This window comes from Nannospalax galili, unplaced genomic scaffold (assembly GCF_000622305.1).
Source record: "Nannospalax galili isolate Female #2095 unplaced genomic scaffold, S.galili_v1.0 scaffold685, whole genome shotgun sequence".
NCBI classification, from domain to species: domain Eukaryota; kingdom Metazoa; phylum Chordata; class Mammalia; order Rodentia; family Spalacidae; genus Nannospalax; species Nannospalax galili.
This window is the reverse complement of record NW_008353482.1, coordinates 3,571,469-3,587,448: the sequence shown is the minus strand read 5'-3', so window position 1 is coordinate 3,587,448 and position 15,980 is coordinate 3,571,469. Positions and strand designations below refer to the sequence as shown.

The following is a 15,980-nucleotide window of genomic DNA, read 5'->3' as shown; positions in this document are numbered from 1 at the left end:
CACTTCCAAGGCTGGAATCTAGAGTGATGGAGTCAGGATTTGCTTTCAGGTATTTTGATAGCTCTTGGAGTAGTTAGGATCAGTGTCCGTTCCCTTTCAAAGGCTTCTAAATAGGGGGAGAATACAAATTTATCCACCATTTTAGAACAATAGCTGATTGTCTACCTTAGCTACAGGTGGGCACTACAGAATTGGAGATCAAGATTTCGAGTCTTACATCTGAGCAGCACTTTCTGGTTAGGAACAAAATCATCAATGAGAAATAATTATCTAAATAACTTTTTATATAGACTTAAGCCTGATGTCTGGGAAGACCATCTCTCCAGCCTCAAGGTTCTACTTCTTAAAGGCTCCATTGCCTCTCAATGCAGTATAGGCTGGAGAACAAGCTTTGAACACATTGGCCTTTGGGGAGCATTCAAGATCCAAACTGCTACAGATGGCATGGGGTGTGTGAAGCATGTGAAGTTTTGGGCCAGACAAGCAGCAGGTGTGTATATAACACCACATCATGTAACTTGCCTAAGCCATTGTGTTTGAACAGCTGTTTTGTTTGTTTTTAAATACAATGGTGTTGTCTTTGCTGTGTGTGGAATTGACAAAAAAAAGAGGAAAGAACTGAGTTTTAAAATACTGTATCATAAGCATATCTACATGAACTTTCACAGATGTTAATTTATTTTTTGTGATTATCTGGATTGATAGATATTTACTGGGCTACTAAGGCAGGAGCTTGCTTGCTATAGGTACTGAGAGGAAAGGGCCCACAGTGAAAGTTGCAAGCTGCTCACATTTGTCACAGTGAGAACAAAGGCTGGGGTAAAAAGGAAGGTTAAGGGTTAAAATGGCAATGTTGAAACATGAGGAAGATGACTCAGAAGGCTTATGGCTGAGTAGAAGTTACCCAGATTGACCAGATGCTGCCATTAATTCATCCAAGAAATAAGGAGCTAGGTGTTTAAGAACTGTTAACTGGGATTAGAGAGATGGCTCAGTGGTTAAAAACACAGGCTACTCTTGCAGAGGACCGGGCTTAGTTCCCAGCACCCACATGGTGGCTAACAACCATCCATTACTCCAGTTCAGGGGAATCCAATACCCTCTTCTGATTTCCATGGGCATTGCACAACATGGATAGGTTTACATATATGCAGGCAATATACTCATACATATAAAATAAAAATAATAAAATATTAAAGAAAAAAGAACTGTTAACTGTTGGGGCTGGAGAGATGGTCCAGTGATTAAGAGCACTTAAATAGTCTTGCAGATGAACTAGGTTCATTACCAGCACCCACATAGCAGCTCAGAAATACCTGTAAATTCAGTTCTAGGAGAGCCAAGGCCCTCTGGCACCTGCACATATGTGATGTACATGAACTCATATAGGCATATACATATAAATGAATAAATGTTATTTTTAAAAGTACTATTAACTATTAGAACAAGCTTTCTGTTTTCTTTCTAATACATGTCTATTGGTTTTCACTTTAATTCTTTCATAGAGTAAAGTACTTTAAAACTGAAAGAGATTATCTACCCAGGGCCTGCCTTTCTGCAGAGAAAGGCCTGAGACCTGATCTGTTTGAGGCTTTCTTCTTGGACCTAAAGGAAGATGATGGCACAGAGCTTTAATAAAAATCACTTTCCTTTAACTGTGCAGCATAAAGATGTTCCTTAATCACCTAAAATGTAAATAAACATGCTCTCTGGTTGTGACTGAAATTGTTATTTTCACAGTAGACTCTCTTCCGTTGGACTTTTATTTAATTCTATAATAAAGTTGGTTCTTCATTGTTCTTAATCCAGAAAGTCTGGGCGTGTGAATCCTCACCCATTTGGTGGTTCTCAATGTCAGTTTATTAGTTTTCTTCTTTACACCACCTCATTATACTTACTAGACATCGTCAGCTTAGTCTTCTACTTTTTGAGTCCTAATTAACATACCCTAAAGCATACTTGTCAAAAGTTTACAATTTTATTTTTTAGCATATATGGAGTTGTTTAACCACCATCTCTCTTTTTTGACATTTTCATCTCCCCCAAATTTCATTCCCTGCACCATCTTGAGTCACAGTCATCTCAATCTTTTTTTTTTAAACACTTATGCTTTTGGTCTTCAACCTGAAAGATCACTGCTCATGCCAAGGTCATAAGAATTTATTTCTGTGTTTAATTCTAAGAGTTCTAGAGTGTCAACCCTCAGATTCTAGCCTGTGATTCACTTTGCGTTGGTTTTGTGTATGGCATCAAGTCAGAGTCTAAATTCATTCACCATTTTCAGTATTCTATTGGATTGTCTTAACCTCTTCTGAAAATTAATCATACACGTGTGACTTTATTCCTGTACTCTCAATTATGTTCTTTTGCTCTGTGCATATAATTCGTTGAGTACTCTTGCCATAACAGAATACCACAAACTGAGTGACTTGAACAACAAAAATCTTTCTTGTAGATCTGGAGTTTGCAAGTCCAAGATAAAGGTTTGGTCTTTCCTGAAGTCTCAGTTCTTGGCTTTTAGAATGGCAACTCTTCACTATTATTTCGTATGGCTTTTTCTTTGTGCATGTACATTACTTGTCTCTCCCTCTTTTAGTAGTATTCCTGTCCTGTTGGATGAAAGCCCCACCCTAACTGGCCCATTTTAACTTAGTATATTTAAATACATATCTCCAAACACACAGTCTGAAGGACTAAGAATGGAATGTAAACATACAGACTTTGGAGTGAACACAGCTAAGCCCGTAACAGTGTTACACCCGTGCAGGTACAACCTTGGTTAATGTCCTGTTGTTGGCATATAGCAGCTTTGTCCTATCATGGACTTAGAAGCTGCTTCTGTCGGGTTGGTAGTGATGCAGCTCTTTTACTCTGGATTTATTATTTGGGTGGACTTCTCTTTCCTGGTTAAGGATTTCCAAATTACTGCCTCATTCAAGTTCTTGTACCACCTTTACTGAGTTGTGATTCCTCTCATTCTCCTGTACAGGAGTTGTGTGCTTCTCCCTTTCCTTTATCGATCCTGTCAGAAATCACTGGACAACAGTTATCCTGGCAAGTTATGAGAACCCCAGAGTAGATGCCAACCTCACAAAGGAGCATCTTGGAGCCCAAGACTTCTGAGGGAAAACTGAGGTTGTCTCCCCTAACCTCGAGGCTTGGTATCTTTTCATTAGCCCATAAAGCTTTCCTGAGGGCCATGGTTCGATAGTCAGGCACTTGGAGGGACACCCACAGAAAGGAGATAGCTGTAGTCTTTCTTGGAAAGGAGACCTAAGCTTCTGCAATGCAGACCCACGAGATTCCCATATTCCTGGGTCTCCCCAGGCTGTGGAAGGAGGGTTATCAGTTTCTCTTCAAGCACACAAGTTCTCAACGAGGGAGAAGCCTTCCTCAGAGAACCCGTGACCCCTGATTATGTCCAAGTTCCTGCCCTGAAAGCAGCTTGTTCAGGTTGCTCATCAAAGGGATGGAATTAGGAAGGAGATGGGATCAGAGACACAGGACCTGTGTAAATTGCCATGTTCCAGCATTCTGCGGTCCTGTTTCTGTTTATGATTGCCATCTCCTGCAGTCATGCATGTACGGGATCTTGACTGCCTTGAATATTTTTATTATTTTTATTCACAACATTTGTTCATGTACAATGTGAAGTTTTGAGTCTTATCTTGATTTTTTCACATTTTCTCTATTTCTCCTTACTTTTACTTTCCATTCCAGTGTGTTTGGTTTTCTCAGAAACTACCTTCATTGCCCTCTCTGGGTATTAGCTTTGTCTATTCTCTTTAGTGCCCTTGCCTTGTGAATATAACTCTACTTTAGGATGAAGCATAGTCTAAAAGAATGGCTTTCTGTTATCTTGCATGATGGGGCCAGTGGAAAAATGCTTTGGGTTAAAGAAAATGTGTGCTCCAGAGTAGCAGATGGGTGAAAGCACATTCACGTATCATACAACATAACATTTCAGACAACAGTAGACTGCATATACAGTGGTGTTCCCCTAAGATTACATTGCCTAGTTCCCTCATGGCCATCTTAATTTGTATAAATAACCCTATATTTATCCATATTAGGATTAAACTGCCAGAGCATGCATAGGTACATTTTATATGGAAAAGTGAAGTCCTTCCTTGCTTGTCTCTCCCTGTCTATATTTCTAGCAGGGAGACTTATAAGCAAATTCCTCAGCCATAGAACATTGTGAAGAATTGTCACATTGAATTCATGTAGCTTCTTCTGACATTAAAAATGCTTATAGGTGATGGTAAGGTTATCCAGCCCCATTCCTATTCTGTGCAACAAAATTTTAGCCTGTAACTTATTTCCTGGCATATTGGGTTTAGTATCTTACTTAGCTAGAACTTGTTCAGTTTCAAGTGACAGGGAGCAACTCAAAGCCGATTAGGAGAAAGATGCTTCATTATGTCTTATCTTCAGGAGGTCTAACCTCAAACCTAGATCTAGAAATTTAGATGCCAGGATTGGAATGATTTTCACCTTTGATGGTTGTTGACTTGACATCACTATGAAGGAGGTTTTTGCCGAACTGTAGCAACAATGGCTATGCTTACCTTATTATTCAGTTTGTTAGTGCAGGAAAGAGAACCCATTTGAGCCCCCCTGGAAGGATACTGATTGAATATCCTCATCAGTTGTGTTTGGCCCAAATAATGTGCACTCAAGAAAGGAAGAAAGAGTGGGACTGAGGACTCTAGAGGTGGGAAGAGGCAACAACTAAAGGAAAAATGCACAGAAAAAGGAGGAAGAACCAAAGCAGACAAGTCAAGTCTTACTGTGTATTTATAATTGAATGCACCTTAACGATTTTTATGAGGACCCTTGGTAACTAGGTGGTTTCTATTTATTGAAAAGAGAGTTGAAGAAGACGTCTGTGCCGAGTGGCTGCAGTACCTAGAAGGCACTATCTCCTCTGGCCACCCCCTTCCACCAGCCAAGGAAAGCTCTGCTAGGCTTAGTCAACATTTAGAAGGGACAAAATGTTCTGTGTAGTCTACCGTGTGATCTAGGCTGGAGGATCTTTTTTAGGAATGGGTAGACACAATTTTTACAAGTAAACAGCGAGTGGACACAAGGGATTTTACTGACTCCATTAAAGTATCTGGATTACCACCCCTTCTTTCTACCAACTAAAATAGCATTTGGGTCTCAACTCCTTTGCATGCATGCTATACACTGTCCCATTTTCTTCAGCTGGAAAAGGTGGGAACACTGGTTATACATGCTAACTAAAGGCTCTGATCACTGTCTTTCTTCCCCCAAAGTCCTCACCTACTTTTAGCACTGTGTTGCTATCAGAGAATTTAAAATCTTCTTCTGGTTCTACAAGAACTATCTGAATGAAGAGGAGCCTCTGGTAGATAATAAAAGTGATCAGAGCTTGTTGGCAGGCATTTGCTACCAAGGAGATGAAATAAAGCATTTAATTGCTCAGAGACATTTAAAGAGCAATTGGTACTAGGCATTTGCCCAGGTGTGTGTGTGTGTGTGTGTGTGTGTGTGTGTGTGTGTGTCTTTGTGTATGGTGCATTTGAAATCTTAGCTAGTGTTGCTTTTGCCTAAAAAGAATTTCCATTTTTTCCCCTTTGGGGTCTAATGACAAAATCAAAAAGGTCATTAGCACAAAGTATTTGAAAGTTTCTTTTCTTTCCAATCATTTATCTTTGTGACTTCACAGATTCAACAGAAATTCACACATGCCATATTCTAACCACATTGAATTTATTAAAAATTTGCATTTCATAACTAGTATAGCACTGTATCACTATGAAGTAAACTTCACGGAGGATATGGTTTTCATTTGTCTTCTAAACAAAAAGAACAAATTTTTATTTTTAAAAGGACATAGAACTGATGACACGTGGGTGTCTATATATTTCTTTCTGATCTTTTCCTGATTTTTCTATGTGCACGTGCTTCAGTGCAGTGAACAGCTTTCTACTGAAGAGTAGTAAAATATGCCACTGAGACATGCCTTTTTGGCATGAGGATTACTTTGCGCTAAAGGCACTTGAAAAACAGCAGATGCAAGAAGGGCATTCTCATCTCCTCTTTCCTTCCTGCAGACAGAAGTTAAAAACTCCCAAGGGCAGGAAGCTTCTCCCATACCAGGAGAAACATAGCATTGTTCTACTGGGTCACAGCCAAACTTCTGTACCACCTTGTTAAATCATGGTCTTCCTTTAGCTTCTCTAAATAATTTAGGCTATTTCCACAATCATTTCTATTTATTCAAATATAAAATTCTTTTGGTTTTCTACTTCATTTCCTTGCAAAACTGACTGTGTTACATAAAGCTTGCATTAAAGATATATGCTGTTGCTAATCTGTCTCATGGGCTGGGGTGTAGCTCAGTGGTAGAGCATTTGCCTAGTGTATGTGAGACCCTGGATTTCATCCCCAGTATAACAAAAATCAAATTACATTGAAAAAATTCAGTCTGTGTGAATTTAATTATCAGGTCTAGCCAAGGCCATAAGAAAGTAAGGTTTTATCTCCCATGCACAGACTGTGTATAGCCCTCAAATATTTTATGAAACATAGCCCCTCTGAAAAGAAGCATGCTGTAATCAACAACCCTGCCAGGCTCTGTGCAAGGCACTCATCAAACAAGTCTCACGTAATCCCTGGAAGTCAGGATTAGTAGTCTTATATTGTTGATTTGGAAACTGAAACTTGGGATATTAGTAACTTTTGCAAACCTAATCCCCTGATTCCAAAGTGTTGCATGTTCAAGGTCACCATGTCTATGTTCCATGTGTCTGTTTCTCCACTTGTGAAGATAGTAAAATAACATGCATCACAGGATTGTTGTTGAATTAAATGAAATAGTATTGGGAACCACTTGGAATAAGGCCTGGCCCACAGTTACCTTATTAAAAACACTAGCTGCTATAATTTATTAGCAACAGTATTGCCACTGTCACAGTTTCCAGCTATGCAATTGTAGTTTCTAATGTCTTTTTTAAGTGGAATGCAGGGTCTAGGTGACTTCCACATTGCAGTGTCTAACCTTGATTTTAATAAGATCATTTTATGTCCCAATTTTCTCACCTGCATTCTGGATAGAATATAGAAAGGTTGAGACTTAAAACTGGAATCTGTCCTGTTGAGTTTTGAGTAATGACCATCTGCTGTCTGGTGAGGGTGATGCTAGCAGACACTGAAGTTTCCAGTCTTGGGTGATGGCCTGCCTGCAGAAGCTGCATGGTAGTTTTAAGTGAAGACCATAACAAGGGAAAAACTTAAAAACCAGTCTGATGGCTGATGACAGCTCTCTTGTTTTCTATTTCTTTTTTATCTCTTGGCTGCTGAAATTATTTGGCTCATGGTACAACTGATCCTTCTGGAGGGACCTTTTACAGAATTTCAGATTTCAGGGGGCTTCTGTGAACTTAGTACAAATTTCAATTTTCAAGGGAACCGAAGCAGATGAATCTCTCATCGTAAAAGAAATGAACACCATAATGGTGTGTTTTACTTAGTTCATCTCTGTCTCAGTCTGTTATGTGTTCCTGCAAAATAATACCATATAATGGGTAAGTTGGAAATAGCAGGACTTATTTCAGTCATGGCTGTGAAGGTTGGGAGGTCTGAGGTCCAGGTATCACATCTGTTGCAGGCCACTAACTGTATCATAAGATGTGGAAAGCATCAGATAGTGAGAGAATGGCAGAAAAGCTGGACTTCTAGAGATAGACCCACTCTCAACTCATCCCAGAGATGACATTAATTCAGTCATGAGGACACAGTCCTTATGATCTAAGCAGCCCTCACAACACTGTTACATTAGGGACTACATTCCCAACACATGGACTTCAGAGGACACTTCAAAACCAGTAGCCTCTGTAGTTAAGATGATGCTTGATAATATATTGCTGGACCCTGTGTGGAACAGATAGTTTTTATTCTTAGCTTACCAGATTTGAGCATACTTGCATTACAACATGAAATAGATTTTATTTTAGTATTGTAGTTCCCATTATCAGACTGCATTTTCATATTGAATTATATAAACAGAAGTTTTATGCTGCTTACGTTTAATGAAATTTTAATAAGGCTGTGTTTTGTTGCTATTATTCAAATAATGTAATCTGAATTGCTTTCCTCTGAATATATTTGCATTAAAGAAGAAGTCAATTTGATTTAGTTCCTTGAAAAGTTTACCTACTTTCTGGGTAGCTTTAAAGACAGAGGGAAACTGGGTTTCTTCTTTTTCAGTAAATGGAGAAGAAACACGTTTGCTAAGATCTGTAAGCAGGAATGGCAGCAGATTGCTGATGGTTTGAGTTAATGAAATGACTCATTTGGTTATTAGAGTTGCATAATTAAAAACATCTACAAACTGCACACATCACACATTATAAGGGATGATAGCTCTGTGTTCTTTTCTTATTGAGACTTTAAGGCTTATGCATTAAGAAATGTAAGTGATCCGCGTTATTGCAACTCCTGATCACTGATGCTTCAAATTAAATGGCAGTCTCTTGAGAGAGCAAGTTTCTCTGCTGTAACATACTTCTCTAACTTGCTTCTAAAATTGTGGTGGGATCAAGGCAGTTTTCTCAAACATGTCTTCCATAAGGTGAACTCATTTTTACCAAGCTAAAACATGCTATTGGCAGTGCTCTGTCTCGTTTCCTCATAGTCGGGTAGGTGAAGTTTAATGAAGAGAATGTAAGATTGGAAATAGCGGAAGGTCGTGCCTTTGAGAAAAAAATGCCGTAGAGAAATTAGCTGGCCAGGAGTATAAACTCTGACAAGGAAAGGTTCCCAAACGGAATTTCCCAGGTCGTTCTTGTACGCATTTGACGTACAAATAAATGGTTTTTACTTGACTTCCCGTTCTTCCTTTTCACCCCCCGACCCCCATATTTATCCTTTGTGTTCGATTTACAGACGTTCCAGATTTAAAATCTCAGCACAGACTCGAAGACGTGCCTAACACTCCTCACACTTGCTGAAGAGTTTTAATTCTTTTTTTCTATTTATAAGATTTCATATACAGCATTCAATTACACCAAAAAATCTCTCCAAACAGGAGGGTGGCAGTAACCCCCCACACGCATGCGCAGTAGTCTTGCGGCTGCCCTGCCCTCTCAGGTTGACTGACACGTCGCTCCTCCTCTGGGTTGCAGTGCGCAGGCGCCATTGACGCACCACGCAGGCGCACTGACTCCACCCTACAATTCCGGGCTTTTGGCCGTTAGGAGCGCGCTTTGGGGCTGGCGATCTCCGCTCCCAGACGACATGCTGCAGAAGCCGAGGGCCCACGGCCGGCCCTGCGCCCAGGCCGAGCGCGAGTGTGGCGACCCCGGCGAGGAGGCGCCCAGCACGTCCCGAGGCGCGACCGGCTCGTCGCAGGGCTCCCGCGCGTCCCTGGCGGCCCCCGCCATAGGGCAGCGCACCCAGAAGCAGCTGGACCTGAAGGTGGCGGAGCTGGTGCAGTTCCTGCTCATCAAGGACCAGAAGAAGATCCCCATCAAGCGCACAGACATTCTGAAGCACGTGGTGGTGGACTACAGGGACGTGTATTCCACGCTGCTCAAGCTGGCCGCCGAGCGCCTGCAGTACGTGTTCGGGTACAAGCTGGTGGAGCTGGAGCCCAAGAGCAACACCTACATCCTCATCAACTCGCTGGAGCCGGTGGAGGAGGACGCCGAGGTGAGGGGTGACCAGGGCACGCCCACCACGGGCCTGCTGATGATCATCCTGGGGCTCATCTTTATGAAGGGCAACACCATCACCGAGACCGAGGTCTGGGACTTCCTGCGGCGGTTGGGGGTGTACCCCACCAAGAAGCATTTAATTTTCGGAGACCCAAAGAAACTCATTACCGAGGACTTTGTGCGGCAGCGTTACCTGGAGTACCGGAAGATACCCCACACGGATCCTGTGGACTACGAATTACAGTGGGGTCCGCGAACCCACCTGGAAACCAGCAAGATGAAAGTTCTTAAGTTTGTGGCTAAAGTCCATAATCAGGACCCCAAAGACTGGCCAACTCAATACTGTGAGGCTTTGGCAGATGAGGAGAATAGGGCCAGGCCTGCATCTAGTGGTCCAGCCTCATCTTCTTGAAATCTGAGATACATCCTGAGGGCCGCTTGGGACTCCCCAGACCCAGGGTGAAGGACTAGCGAAGAGGAGGTTGGGGGAAGCATGTTTCTGCTAGGCCTAAGTGTATTGTAACTTTAGGTTGTATTGCCAGGGTTTGATGTTTTGTTACGGTTTTGGTTCAAAATTTTCGTTTTGAAACGGATAAAAAGTTTTATTTTACTGTTATTTTTCTTAATAAAGTTTTTGTTTAGCTTTATAAACTTAACTGGAAAATTGTATTGTGATTTCAAACATAAGAAAGAGCATGTGTAAAAAGTAGCCAGTATCTTGGCTAAAAGTCAGTATGTTCTTGGGCCTCTTAGGAGCTTACTCTGTTCCTAATGCCAAAAATGTCGAAAGTATTTGGGAGCTCTTATCTAATCCTTAAAAGATTTTAGGGTTACCTCTTCAGAGGGGAGAATGTTAGAGTAGCAAAAAGCCCCATTAAAACAACAACAACAACAAAATACATGAAGTTATCAGAAAAAAGTGGAGGGGAAGGGAGTGGGCATGGATTTGATCAAAACCCTTATATGCATGTATGAAAATCTCAATAAATTATTTAAATAAAAAGTCACATCCAGCAAGGCTCCATCAATATCCTAGGTCAATGATCCATCTATGGCTAGTTGTTGAATCCCTTCACATATCTAATAAATACTAGGTACTAGGCTAGATAAATGGCTCCGTGGTTAAGAGCACTGGCTGCTCTTGCAGAAGACCCAGATTTAGTTCCCAGAACCCATATTGTGGCTAATAACAATCTGCAGCTCCAGTTTCAGGGGTTCCAATGACTTCTGGGCTCCATGGGTATCACATATGTGGTGCATATGCATGCAGGCAAAAATTCATACCTTAAAAATGAATTTAAAAATTAAAGAGCACAGGCTGGGCGGGGTGGTGCACACCTTTAATCCCAGCATTTGGGAGGCAGAGGCAGGTGGATCTTTGTGAGTTCAAGGCCAGCCTGGTCTTCATAGTTCCAGGCCAGGTGGGGAAAAAAGGAGACCGACCCTGTCCAAAAAAGAAAAAAAAAAAAAAAAAGAAAAAAAAATTAAAGAGCACATGTAAATTCGTTTGATGTCCCCTTTCATAAAAGCAAGGTTGCTGTTCTCTCTTAATGAGCCCAGTTTGTAGGGAAAACTAAAAGTCTTTATAAAATTGAAAATGAAAGAGTTGTTTATATCCTTCAACACTCAATACATATTTTTCCCTATATTATGAGCTTTGTATATGGTTCCAAGCAATGTATATGATGCGTGTTCTCTGAGTAATATTTTTAAATTCATAATTATGACTGTCCACCTGTTGGTTCCACTTAGGGTTTGTTTTTGTTTTTTCCCCCCTTTTTTGCTCTTCCTGTTATAGTAAATACTGTATTTTTGACCATCAGATTTTATGTCAGTCATTTTTCTACTTTTATTGATTTGTAAGAACTCTGAAACGTCTGCAAATCAATTTATTCCTGAATCCAGCTGCAAATAATGTGCACTTTTGTTTTTGTCCTGCAGATTTGATTTTAATGTATCTCAATGATTAGTATTGTAAGTCTACTGTTTTAATTTGCTTTTTAATGTTTCTGACTGTTTTGCCTACATATACATAAGTGAACCCATGCATGCAGTGCCTATGGAGGCCAGAAACCATCGTGTCCCCTGGAACTAGCCACCATGTAGATGCTGGGAACGGAACCCAGGTCCTCTGCAAGAGCAGCCAGTGCTCTTACCCACTAAGCCATCTCTCCAGTCCCTAGTCCTCTGTTTTTTGGATAATGCTTTCAAAAGTTCTCTCTAATCATAATTATGAAGGTATTTTAAAGTTTTCTAATCCTAATTGTAAAGATAATTTCCAGCTATTTTTTTCCCTGAGCGTTCATAGTCTTGATTTTTTTTCCCATTTATGCTTTTATCTGTTTTGCATATGATGTGAGGCATGGATGTGATTTTTGTATTTCTCCTGTTATGGATAACTTGTCACCAATTTTTCATTGTCTTTTCTATACTGATTTATAAGGTCCTGTTTGTTATAGAGCAGTGGCCTCCATGTGATAAATTTATAGCCAGAGCTGGGTAAGTTTATTTGCTGTATGTTTGCTGGCACTATGCTGATGAGGATTCTAAGTTTGCTTCCTAACTCCTACAATTCTTGTATTTCTCCTGTTATGGATAACTTGTCACCAATTTTTCATTGTCTTTTCTATACTGATTTATAAGGTCCTGTTTGTTATAGAGCAGTGGCCTCCATGTGATAGATTTATAGCCAGAGCTGGGTAAGTTTATTTGCTGTATGTTTGCTGGCACTATGCTGATGAGGATTCTAAGTTTGCTTCCTAACTCCTACAATTCTTTTAATGTTTTTTTTTTTTTTCACACTGACTCACTGCTATACCCTGTCGAAAGAAGGAAGTGACAACAGACCTTAGGTTTATTACTGACTCCTTGTTTCTGATTTTTAACATTTACTTTTGCCATTAGTGATATTTGCCGTTAGGTATGTGCTCCCATAGGAACCTTTAATTAATATTCAGTTTCTATTCCTAGCTTAAAATATTTAGAAGAATGTGACTTTTAAATTTATGCTATGGGTATTCATTTGCTACTAAGATTTTTTTCATTATTCTGGTAGATTTTTTTAATAACCAAGCATACTTGCATTCCTGGCAAAACACTCCTTGATGAGGGTTTTTGTTGTTGTTTTTAAATATTTCCCTCCCAAATTTGTAATTTTTCTCTCTTTTGGCATAAAAAGCATTAGACTGTAAGTTTCCTATGTGGCATTGTCATTTCGTTTTTCAGGTTTTGCTGACTCATTTTGAGATAACCTGGAGCTTACAGAAAAGTTTTTGTTTTCTGAAGTGTTTGAATTCATTTTGTTGCCATTTTTTAAGTTTCCATCAATGTGCAAACAGTTTTCCTTGTTCCCACTGATCTTGATTCTAGGCCATTGGTTGGCTGCTCTGCTAGAACAGTCCTTAGTGGGGTTTCACTGCAGTGTTTTCATGATCAAATCTGAATCAGGCATCTTTGGCAGGAATGCAGCAGTGATATATTTTTGGGTGCTATCAGGTGACATACAGTGTCAGTTTGTACTTTGTAATTCTGATCACCAGTCCTAAGGTAGTATTTCAGTTGTTTCTCTCCTGTTGTGTGACACTTCCTGTGGAGACATGAACAAACATCTATTCACCCCAGATAGGGAACCAACAACTGACCAAAGTCCAACTTGGTGAACCAGTTAGTTTTACTGGGGTTTGTAGCTAAAATTCCTTCTGAGGAGGTGTAAACAGCATCTGACCCCTCCTCATTTGGTCCCAAGGAAAAACCGAGGTACGATTTCACCAAATAGTTTATCAGGCTTACAATTTAGTGGATGGGGGTTTCCTTACAGGAGTGTGGGTGCCCCCCCCCCACTAAGACTGCACTGGATAATTGACATCCAAGCATGGATGCATAAAATTACCAGAGACCCTCCCTAAGGTTTCCCCAGCTTGTATACCCTTAGCCTTCCCCACATGCCATGTGCAACTAGGGTCAATTGTTGGTTGGGAGGTGTGGTTGGACTCTTAGAGTCCTGTGACTCTCCTTGTCCCGCCCTTGCTGGGGCTAGATTCTCAGGTAAGGGTCCCATGGCTCTCCCAGCTCCTTCCTGGTCATAAATAGTTAACAAGCTCAGCTGTGCAGATCATAAGCAAGCAGGTGCAACCAAGCTTGGGAAGATGGTGTCTGTAGGAGGACAGTCCTATGCAACAGGGTTACTTACAGGAGTATGGATGAGGAGTTACTTAAAGTAGCAGAAATGACTCAAAGTCAGCTGCATCACCTTTGCTGAAAGTATTAACTGCTAGAAAAGCAGTTTTCTGGTAGAATATTTGGGATCTCTTACGTATAATTTATTGTCTCCAAATAGTGATAATTTGACATCTTCTTTTCCAATTAGTACTTCTTTGGATTCCCTTCTCCTGTCTTACTGCCCTAGCAAGAGTTTTAAGTACCTATTGAAAAGGAGTAGAGTTAGTGGACAGCCCTGTCTGATTCCTGATTGTAATGGGAATGCTTACAGTTTTTCTTGATTTAGAATGCTGTTGCCTGTGGTTTTGTTGTATATAGCTTTAATTATGTTGAAGCATGTTCCTTCCAGTCCAGTTCCCTCTAAGTCTTTTAACATGAATGCATATGTTATTTTGTCAAAGGCCTTTTCTGCATCTGTTGAGATGACCATGTGATTTTTGCTCTGATGTCTGTCATGACTGCCCATCAGTGCAGAACCCTCACAATGCTAATTCGGCTTCCAGGGCATTCGGGGTTTTTGTCCTCCACTAGGGTGTATATTTTCCTCTCTTCCAAATTTATGACTGTGTGTGCATACATGGGTGCGTGTGTTCTTGTGGAGGATGGCAGATGACCTCAGTGGCATTTCTCAGGCACCATGTACTTTTTTTTCAGGAGATATCTTCATTCACTTGGAACCTGCCAGATAGGCTAGGCAGGCTGGTCTGCAGTCCCCAGGGATCATCTTGTCTCCCACATTTCCAGGACAGGAATTGTAAGAACATACTACCATCCCCACTGTTTTTCCTGTGGTTTCTGCTGGAAATTAGTTCTGGTCACAAAGAGACCACCATTCCAATGAGTGTCTACACAAGGCACAACCTTAGTTCTGATCAGAAGGGTGCACAACTCACAAAACAAATGGAAGAGCAGGCACACTGAGCAGGAAATTTGATAGATTTTTATCTTAACACAAGAATACTGTGTCTCTTCCCCATTGGCTAGGGTCTGACCACATAATCTTTATCTGTTGGCTCATTTTCAAAGAATCAGCACAAAGGAAATGAAAATGACTGGGGAAGGACTTGGCAGCTCCAAGCCACAAGTTCCAGAATACAGCAGGGGCTTTTCACAAAGTTTGACAAGGTGGGGGAGATTAAAAGATCTGAATTCTTTCATTTAAAAAGTTAAAATTTGAGGGTCTGGAGAGATGGCTCAGTGGTTAAGAGCACTGACTGCTCTTGTAGAGGACCTAGGTTCAGATCCCAATACCCACATGGCAGCCAACAACCATTTGTAACTCTAGTTCCAGGGAATCCAACTCACTCTTCTGACCTTTGCAGGCACTGCATGACATGGGTGTACTTACATGCAATACACTCATGCACATAAAATAAAAATAATAAATATATATATTTTAAAAAGTTAAAATTTTTTTTGGTCTTTTTGAGACAAGGTCTCCCTGTAGCCCCAGCTGTCCTGGAACTCACTATGTAGACCAGGCTGGCCTTGAACTCACAGAGATCCACCTGCCTCTGCCTCCTAAGTAAAAAGTTAAAATTTTAATTCCTTTTCCTAAACAAATGTTTTACAGCATTTGGCAGAAGATACCTACATTTATTGTGTGCTCAAGTTTTAGGCTGGAACTCAGGTCCTTATGCTTTTGCAGCAAGTACTTTGTGGACTAAGCATCTCCCCGGCTCTTTGTACCACTTTTTGGGGGGGGTTTCTTTTTGAGACAGGGTCTCCCTGTAGCCCCAGTTGTCCTGGAACCCACTATGTAGACCAGGCTGGCCTTGAACTCACAGAGATTCACCTGCTTCTGCCTCCCAAGTGCTGGGATTAAAGGCGGGTACCACCACTTTTAATGGCCATTGCACTGAATAGTTTAGGAAATAGCATTATAGTCTCATAAATGTACTGAAAAATCTCCTTTTACATAATTGTGTGAGGATTAGTTTTTTAAAATATTTATTATTTTTATTTTATGTGTACGAGTGTATTGTCTGCATGTATGTGAGTGCACCCATATCGTGCAATGCTGCGGGGTCAGAAGAGGGCTTCAGAGTCCCCTGGAACTGGAGTTAAGGATGGTTC

At 40.7% G+C, this 15,980-nt stretch overlaps 2 protein-coding genes across 2 annotated transcripts in view; both read left to right on the top strand.

The window, feature by feature from the left end:
* Fam189a1 (family with sequence similarity 189 member A1) overlaps window positions 1–15,980 on the top strand; it is a 530,618-nt gene that overhangs the window by 349,846 nt on the left and 164,792 nt on the right. The gene's annotated exons all lie outside the window — the stretch shown is intronic.
* Nsmce3 (NSE3 homolog, SMC5-SMC6 complex component) lies at window positions 9,180–10,485 on the top strand. The gene has a single exon (XM_008850621.3). It carries the CDS (start codon window positions 9,268–9,270, stop codon window positions 10,096–10,098), a length of 831 nt encoding a protein of 276 aa, XP_008848843.1. The 5' UTR covers window positions 9,180–9,267; the 3' UTR covers window positions 10,099–10,485.

Excerpts from the sequence above, each read along its gene's own strand:
- Nsmce3 (XM_008850621.3), top strand. The coding sequence starts at position 9,268 with ATGCTGCAGAAGCCGAGGGCCCACGGCCGGCCCTGCGCCCAGGCCGAG.